The sequence below is a fragment of the Lupinus angustifolius genome, chromosome LG03, assembly GCF_001865875.1.
Source record: "Lupinus angustifolius cultivar Tanjil chromosome LG03, LupAngTanjil_v1.0, whole genome shotgun sequence".
In the NCBI taxonomy this organism is placed as follows: Eukaryota; Viridiplantae; Streptophyta; class Magnoliopsida; order Fabales; family Fabaceae; genus Lupinus; species Lupinus angustifolius.
In genome coordinates, this window is record NC_032011.1 from 11,050,599 (window position 1) to 11,060,411 (window position 9,813).

Below are 9,813 nucleotides of genomic sequence, written 5' to 3' on the forward strand. Positions count from 1 at the left end.
GTAATCAAACATGTCTCTAATAATATATTTGATTAATTTATTTGGTCTTCTAAAATTTCTTTTACGGGACAATTTTAATCCTTAAAATTAGACTACTTTGGATGAAGTCAAAATTTATAAGAACCAATTCTTATCATGAAGAAACTTAAGGACTTTTTAATAATGTTTTAGAGACCTGCAACTAAGTTTGGTTGGAGTGATTTAAGAAAGAAATATATGTTTTTAGATTGTAATATCTATGTTAGAGTAAAGATTTATATATAATTTGTATACTATTCATTATTCATTTATGAGAAAATCTGCAAGTAAATACAAATTAAAAAACATTAAAAATATCTTTGAGTAACTTATGTAAGTTTGTATTAGTTTACTACATCTTATATGTTATTTAGGTAATCAAGAATAGAAAAAATTAAAAAAATAATTTAAAGTTTTAAACACATTTTAAATTAACTATTTCAACATTATGACGTAAAATTGATTTAATAAGAATTGTTTATTCAATATAATATTATATTACACATATCAATTAATAACGTAACATCACATCACTACTTAACAATGTAAACATACTGTTTAACAACATATCAATTATATTTACGAATTAATAATGTAACATTATGAATTACCAATATATAGATAGGATCCACATATTTCACATCTTAGGCTTAACCATCAATTTTAGGGAAATCTAATGGTATAGATCTACATACTAATTTAAACTATTTGATTTCCCTAGAATTTATGGTTAAGATGTAAGAGTAAGTTGTTGTTTAAACTTACTCTTGGAGTAAGTGAATCTCCTCCCATATATGTAAATATGAAGGAATAGCGGGTCTGGGTACCCATAGATTTGGGTACCTCATTACCCGGATCCAGACTCATCCAATAGTGAGTTTTAAAATCTCGGGTCTCATTACCCACGAGTCCAAAAATACGGATCCAGACCCGACCCATTGCGAGTATTTTTGGCGGGTATCCACAAATCCGGGTATTCATTGCCATCCCTAAACCCACTAAAAATATTCCTCTCCATATGTGAGAAGAAAGTAAAGGGAGAGTGAAATCACAAAATGATTTCCTTTAACCACTCTCTATATTATTATTTATTTGCATGTGTTTTTCCACTATTATTTTTTTCTTACTCCATAAATATTTTGTAGGAAATAAGAAATTTTAATTAGTAATAAAATATTTTTTAATATTATTTTTAGTATAAGAATATTTTTGTCATTTAAAAAATTATATCTACATTTTATTCACTTTCTTTTTCTGATATAAAATAATACAAAAATCTATTTTATTTCTCATAATTTTCTTTCTCCATTATCTCTTCTCTTATTTTCTACTATTGAACCAAAGAAAACATTACTTTGTTTGGTTGACAAGATAAAATAATAAGAGAGAAAAAGTTGAGAACCCAAAAGGTGAGAAAGAGAATGAGAAGAAATATAATAGATTGTTGTGATGTTTGCTATAAGAGAAGAATGAGAAAAAATGAATAGAAAAATATATTTTATTTTCTTTTTTTATTGTTTGGTTGGATAAAAAATAAGAAGATAATGATAATATTATGATTCAAATTACAAAAATGTCTCTAAAATAAAGAAAAAAGACATAAAAATGTTGTTTTATTATTAATTAAAAATGAATATTATAATTTGAGACAACAGGTTTTTGTCCTAGTAAAATTTCTCTTTCTCTTCTCACTTTCTCCATGTAAGTGGAGGAAATAAAATTGTGAGACCATCCACTTTTTTACTCTCTCCCTTTTTTCTCTCTCACAATCAAATGAGAGAAATTTTCCCTTTCTTTTCAACTTCTCTCTCCATATTTTCTTTCTTCTCTAACTCCATTCTTCCAAACAAATGCTTAAAGAAGGTATTTACCAAACATATGAGTGATTTGTGGTTCTCATTGACTCACAACATATAGTAATGCAATACCAAGACCTTCCTACCCATACAGGTGTAGATTTGGTGTCCCCGTATAATTAATTATAATTAATAAAAAAAATAATTAATTATTAGTTTTTTAATTGAAAAATATTTTTTCAACCAAGACTTGTGGTCATATAATAACCCAATTTATGGGACAATAGATGGTGTCTCTACCTTGAAGACACCCATGTCCTCAAACATGGAACGACGATTTTACCCTGACTGGACAGATGTCATTCGGTGGTTGAAACATTTCTTGCACCCACAGTTTCTGTTCATCGACGAGAGATATAAACCCAAAACCCTAAGCCCGTTTTCAATCTTCACTGTCTCAGAGAAACGAAACAGAGAGAGTGCGAAAATGGTTGCTGACAAGAGCAAGAAGCTTAAGGTTTCAGAGAAGGAAGAAACGGAAATCGATGGAGAACTCGTCCTTTCGATTGAGAAGTTGCAGGAGATGCAAGACGAGCTCGAAAAGGTTTCGAAAACATATTATTCACTTTCGTTCTGTAATTTCTACGTACTCACAGTTTAAAAATTTATACATTACTTTTATTTAAAAATCAATGTTCATTTTGTGGATACAGAATGTAAAGATCTGTTATACATTTTTTTCTCATTTACATTTCAACCTTTGTTATTTGTTTCATTACGAAGCGTAACATTTCAAATATTTAGTGATTTTCATTTTTTGATCATGGTTTTGTGGCCTCCAAATATTTAGTGCCCGTTAGGTTATAGGTTAGGATTGTTAAAAATATTATTTTCCAAATGTGACTTTTGCAGAAATGTTTATTTTGAGAAGCTTCTCCTAAAAGCTACATTTTAGGTTGTGCTTCAGATTAAGTTATAGTTCAACAAAAAAAACATATAAGCTGTATTTTTTGAATCAGAAAAACACTTTTTAAGAAGGAAAATAGCTAAATATAGACACCTCCTATTTATTAATTATTTTGTGTTTTGGCCTGTTGCGATCACACTATTGTGATTCCATGTCACACCGCAATATTTTGGCCGGTGATGCGGTTCGCAATTTGAAACACTGGTATTGAGTTTGTCTGTTTTTGTATTGAGTAGTAGCTGTTTTCTCATCGTAGGTCAACGAGGAGGCCAGTGATAAAGTCCTGGAAATAGAGCAGAAGTACAATGAGATACGGAAACCGATCTATGATAAGCGTAATGAGATTATCAAATCTATTCCTGACTTCTGGTTAACTGCTGTGAGTTTTCTTACCCTTTTTAATTGAATTTTGGACGTCACCTATGCCTATTGGTATGACTGGCAATGAGCTCAGTTCTTAGTTCTTACTTCTTAAATGGTTCTTCCTGGCTTTACTCGGATTAATCTGCTTCTAAAGTGATTTTTCTATACGCTGGTTTCAGTTTCCTTAAACATTCTGGACCTATGAAATTGTGGCTTATTATGATCTTATGACTGTAATGTGTATTTTATTTATTCTCCTTGTGCAGTTTCTGAGTCATCCTGCTCTTGGTGATCTCCTGAATGACGAAGATCAAAAGGTTTGGTCTGTTTCATGACATCCACTAATTCGACTTTTATGGTTTCATTTAGATGCATAGTGTTAGGATTTAAGCTCATGAGGAGAGTCCAACCCAAAATGCTAGTCTATTAGGTGGGAGAGCCTCATGGCTTAAGTACCACATTGAGTTTACTATTCTACTCAATGTGGGACTCCTAACATTGCCTCCCCCTTTAAGGGCCGACGTCCATGGCGGCTTTCACTCTATCGGCACTGACCCGATGGTAGCTCTGTCTCTTTTGGCGACTTCACTCACCTATCAGTATTCGGTACTTACCTTAATCCAGCCTATAGGTAGCCCTTTCCGTGACACAACTCTCAATGAAAGCACCAATTGTTAGGATTTAAGCTCATGAGGAGAGCCCAACCCAAAAGACAAGTCTATTAGGTGGGAGAGCCTCATGGCTTAAGTATCACATTGAGTTTACTATTCTACTCAATATGGGACTCCTAACACATAGGCACTTGTGAAGCACTTTAGTCCTGTTCAAATGGTCTTATTAACACGCTTTTGAAATCGATGTAAGATGTTTTGCGCTTATGGTCTCACTTGGATGGATATGCACTTCTGAAATTGAAGCATTTTAGTCGTCTTCAGATGGTCGTATTAAAACAGATTTTGAAACCTATGTAGGAGGTTTTTGGCTTTATTTTCATATGCAAGAAGTTGAAGCTTATGAAAATTAGCCTTTGCAAAAGCTACAAACAGTTAGGTGATAGCTGTTTTCATAATTATTTTGTGATTAAATTGAGAACTTCTCAAATGTGTATCTACATGCAATTCTGTGGAAGTTACTTTCAATATTGTTGTCACTTTGATTAGTTCTAATTGATTATTGATCCTTTAATTGATAGATATTTAAGTATTTGAGTTCTCTTGAGGTTGAAGATTCTAAAGATGTCAAATCAGGCTATTCAATCACCTTTGTAAGTTACTTGTTCTCTTCCCTGTTTGGCTTCTTAGTGCATACTTCATAGAAATGATTAGCAAATTACTTTTATTTTTGGAAATTTATGTTTTTCTTGAATTATTCAATCAAGAGGGTGACTCTCGGTGCAACGGTAAGGTTGCTTTCCTTGTGACCTGGAGAGGTCATTGGTTCAAATTCTGGAAACAACCTCTTTAATCGCGAGGGTAAGGCTGCATACATCTATCCTTCTCAACCCCCACTAGATGGGAGTCTCGTGCACTGAGACGCCCTTTTTTCTTGAATTATTTGGTTAACTCAACAATAACTAGTTTTTAAATTATTTCTTCAGAATTTCAATCCCAATCCCTATTTTGATGATACAAAGCTTGTAAAGGCTTTCACCTTCCTTGAAGAAGGAACCACAAAGGTTACCGCAACGCCCATAAAATGGAAAGAGGGTAAAGTAAGGCCATTAGTTTCACTCTTTTTTCTTCTGTCGACTTTTACAATTTTAGTTTTTCACATTTTATTTTAAAACAATCCTTAAACATGAAGGACATAACCAATGGAGTCAATCATGAGAAGAAGGGGAGCAAGCGGGCTCCTATTGATATCAGGTTGGTGTCTAAGTATTGATTTTACAGAAAGTATTGAAAAAACAGCTTGCAGCATATACTTTAGCTAGAAAGGTGAATAATGAATACTACACCTTTACTGTTTTTCTATATAAGGGCACTTATTGTTCTTGACTCACTTGGATGAACTTTCATCCTAAGAAAAACAATGAGTTTTTGGTGTTTTGCTTGTTTACCAAATTTATTTGTGATAACAAATTACTATCCAAAACATTGCCTTCTAAACCTTACTATTTGGAGTTATTTATCTCATGAGCAAAGTTACATTTGAACAGTGCTATGCTTTTTGCTATCCTTTGGTGTATTTGGTTGGAAAGGAACAGTAGAATTTTCAATGATTCCCTTTTGTCTATTGATTTTGCTTGGGACAGGGTGACTTTTTTGGCTTCCCTATGGTGCTCTACACAAGGGATTTTAGCAGTTTCTTTGGTTGACATGCAGAGGGATTGGTGTACTTTGCTAGGTAGTCAATTGCGGATAGCATAGCAAGATAAACCCTACAACAAATATTAAGAAATATAAATAATTTATACTAGATACATATAAATACTCAAAACATAAATGAAATACATTTTATAATTAGTATTCAAAATTCATTGTCACTAAATATTAGATACTCCGATAAAGATTTTTGACAGAATAACAATAATATGAATTATGGTAAATATTACATTATTTTTTATTACTTTAATTGTATTTTATATTATAATATATTAGATATTAGATTAGAATATTAAATATTATATAAATATTTAAAATAAAATAAGCCAATGCCAATTGGAATGAAGAATGCCCCATTAGAAGTATCAAGGCACTGTTAATTAAAGCAGCAACTAAAGACCATTAAACTACCCCATTAGTAAGCTAATGCCGATTACAACCTATAGACCCGCTTATATTTTAGAACCCGTGAAACAGCCATGTGTCATCTTTTTAGCGCAGCAGGTAAGATCAAATAAGCCCTTTCCACGTGTTAAAAAATAAGGGGCAAAATAGACTTCCGATTTAAAAAACAGGGTCCAAGTTTCAGAAATTTGATGTGGCTGCTAGACCCATGATCTTGCTGCAACTGTGGAAAGGCCTGCTATCCTAGCGTGATAGTGTGTGATTTACTACCCATGTGCTTTGTTGCATGACTCTATTCATTAGATTTAGGTAGTTCTTTTTGATGTGGATATCTTTTCTAAATTGTGTTGTTCTCCCAGTCCCACTCGTAAAACCTTGTTATTTTCCCAATAAAACTTTGTAGGCACTGCTTTCTGAATAGTTGTATCTTGATGTCACGATTGTGAAGATGGCGTTTTTACTTGTAGAATTGGTGGGGCTGCAATTTTTGCAGCCTCCAGTGATCAAGATCCCACCCAAAACTCGTACAAATGTAGACTTGGTGGGATCATGGGGAAGATTTGAAAAATTGTGAGATTGCACAATTTTGTCGATTGAGAAGTTTTCGGGTTTCACCCATTTCCGGTTCGGCCCAAAGTTGTGTTAACCCAGTATTTAGCCCAAAGACACCCAAAACTCGAACTTCACCCATTGTGTTCAGTTATTCCAATCTCTTCTCCGGCCACAGACATACATGAGAGTGGCTGAGATTGCAGGCGACAGTGACTCCAATGGTGATGCCTGTGGCAGTGAAAGGAAGGTTCTACTGGTTTGAGAGGTCTTCTTTCACTCCTCGGTCCAGAATGAAAGCCAAATGTTTCTCAACCACTACATTTTAATCTTGTAAAAAGCAGAGGTGGTGGGTTGTCTTTTTACTGTAGAGTGTTCACAAGAGAGTCTTTTTATTGTCTCTTTTCCCTCATCTATGGGTTCTGACTCATTCTTTAAAAGTGGAGACAGTGTTTTTTTTTTAATTGTAGCCTTTAGTCTTTAATTTAATTGATTTATGTGATTTTGTGATTATATTTTCTCAATTATTTCATTATATACCTAATATAGTATATTATAATTAATTATATTTCTGTAGAATCTGACGCTCCATTTTAAAACGTCCTTTTTATGTGTTTTCCCCCTTCTTGATCTTGCTTATGATCTCTATCTTGACAACCTTGCCTGATGTATTCTTTTTTAGTTAATATTTGGAAATAATTAATAGTAATTTTTGTAATGCTTTTTTCTGGCTATTTAATTATCAATTAATATTTTTGATGGATAAATTATTGTGAAAGCTCCTTTTGTAAACACCATGCTTGTTAAAAGTGTGCACCAAAGTGTTGAGGCGTGTGATTCAACATTTTTGAAAGTGAATGGCGAGTTGGATCTGGCTAAAACTCGTTCAAGAGGCAGAGTGTGGGTGTGTGACATTTTGGAGCGTCGAATATCGGAGAGTATCAATGAAGTATTGGAGAGTATCGTTATCGGATACGTATTGATGAAGTATCAGAGAGTATCAGTATTGGATACGTGTCGGACACTGATACATGAAGGTTATTGAAGTGTCGATGCTTCATAGCTTCCAGCATGCAGGTTATCGATCTGCTTGTTCGGGTTATTGACCCATTTTCAAGTCCAATTCTCCTAGTTGCCTAGCCCAATGCTTAAACATATTTTTTACCCGTTTTTACGTAATTTGCCTAGCCAATGTCACCCAAGCCGGCTAGCTCACTAAATAACCTTAGTTTTCAGAATCACTATTAATAAAACGTAGCCAGCCCTAAAATGTTTCAACTCAATAAAACAAAAAAATACACTGGTGGCACTGCTGAATAATATAAACAACATGGTGCTATATATATGTGTACTTTTTCATATTTAATTTTGTATTTTAGGTGGAGCAACGCTTCGTGTTATGCTCCGCCACTTCTGTGATCCTACCCTCCCCCCTCCCCCTCCCGCTCCAAGGTTGACTCGATGCTTTAACAACCATGGTAAACACTCCATGGAAAAAATGGTTTGTATTTTTAATCATCTTGTGCTTTTGAATGCAGCTTCTTTAGTTGGTTTTCTGACACTGAGCAGAAAGATGATCTGGATGACATTCATGATGAGGTAGTTTTCTTTCTGGTTTTGGAAAGTTCTTTCTAGAGTTGAACATCCTGTTATATATTCCCACCTTTGTATTACAATCATTAACTTTCTTTTGTTTCTTGCCACACAAATCCTAGTGTAATATTTCACTCTAAAATGCAGGTTGCCGAATTAATCAAGGATGATTTATGGCCAAGTCCACTTACTTATTTCAACAATGTAAGTTAACTTTCAGCTCTTGTATCCTGTTTCAATGGAAGTTATGCTTTTATGTTCACAATTTAATTCACTCTTTCTGCCATGGTCTCTTTCCTTGCGTGTCTAATGGTAGTTGATTGTATTGAACAGGAGGAGCCTGACGAAGAGGATGGTGATGAGGACGAAGCTGCTGATGAGGTAAATGCAGCTCCATTCCCCCCAGAAAAAGCTTATGAAACTCTTGCAAACGGCGGAGTTTTGCTTTTATACTAATAAATATGAGATCTGTCAATTACTTTTCCCATGTGTACTTTTATAAGATGCATAGTCTAATTTAATACTCAATTAGAAGAGGCAAAATATTATAGAAAATTAAGAGACAATCTGATGGAAGAATGCGGAACTGAATGCACATTTTTCTTCTTTTCAAGTCTTGTAAGATGCACACAGCAAACCAAGCCTTATCCGACTGGGTAGGATTGGCTATATGTGATGTCATTTTTCTCTATTAAATTCATTAGATGCTATGCAAACTTTCTTCTAGATGCTTTTTTTATCTTAACTATTTTTTTTTTTAATGTATCTCATTCTCACTACTCTTTTCTTTGCTTGTTGGCACTTCACTGCCTAAAAGTTGCTACCATAGAACATGCTGGTCTTATGGTTTACCGGAATTTTCCTTTTTTTTACTCACAAATTATGTTTAGCATCACTGCATTTCGCCAACCCGGCTTCCATCCTGTACTCTCATTCTTAAATATCCAAAATCTATTTGTTTACCAAAATTCTCTTTACAACTCTAGTTTAGAATTTACTCTCTTGGCTCACGAACTGGGTGTCAGACTACTTATGTTAAATCACTAATCACAATTGAGATATGAATTGTATATAGTAAGTCTAAATTGTGGAGATTTAAGGCAGCAAGATGCTGAAAGTTATATACTACAATTCCATTTACAGCTATTTTGGTGTATTATGTAAGTTCCAAATTTCCTCATCGCAGGATAAGGATGGAGATGACTCTGAAGATGATGATGCCCAAGAGGATGATGATGAGGGGGAGGATGGTGGCAATTGAAAAATGCGTGACGGTGGTATTACCTGTTTGTTTTTTCCTGGAAGTAGGTTTTAAGTGGGCAAGTGCTGTGGACTATGGGAGTCTCTGGTTCTTAACTCATTTCAGCAGGTGGGGTACTACTAAGGACAGTCACATATGTCTGTTACTATAATTTATTTATTGTTATGTGAAGTTATTTCTGGGTTCATCCCTAGTATACTTTTCCAGATACTAATGGTACATCAGCTTTATTTTTTGTTATGGAATTACATAGTAAAACTGCAGTATTTAGTGTTATAGATTTTGGTATTTCTGAGCTAACAAAATTTACCGTTGAAAGCGTGTTCCATGTGAAGGAATGTTCTTAGTGAATATCATTTCTTTGTAATCCATCCTTTTCCGTTCTATCATATATGACTGTCGGAATGGATCTTCCATTTTTCACGTAAGCATTATTTTAATACTTGTTAATTGTGTTCCATTGGAATTGAAGGTAAAAATCTTTATGCCATGACCTTAACATATCACTATATCAGGCTATTGATTAGTGATTCGTAT

At 33.8% G+C, this 9,813-nt stretch overlaps 1 protein-coding gene across 2 annotated transcripts; it reads left to right on the plus strand.

The window, feature by feature from the left end:
- Positions 2,118–9,610, plus strand: LOC109343365 (NAP1-related protein 2-like). 2 transcript variants are annotated; one of them, XM_019581606.1, is made up of 10 exons: positions 2,118–2,418; positions 3,038–3,160; positions 3,411–3,461; positions 4,337–4,408; positions 4,742–4,855; positions 4,948–5,009; positions 7,961–8,021; positions 8,163–8,219; positions 8,349–8,396; positions 9,202–9,610. In XM_019581606.1, exons 1-10 carry the CDS (start codon positions 2,128–2,130, stop codon positions 9,274–9,276), a joined length of 954 nt encoding a protein of 317 aa, XP_019437151.1. In that variant the 5' UTR covers positions 2,118–2,127; the 3' UTR covers positions 9,277–9,610. The 2 variants fall into 2 exon arrangements, with proteins under 2 accessions (XP_019437151.1, XP_019437153.1); XM_019581608.1 differs by having other exon boundaries at positions 9,208–9,610.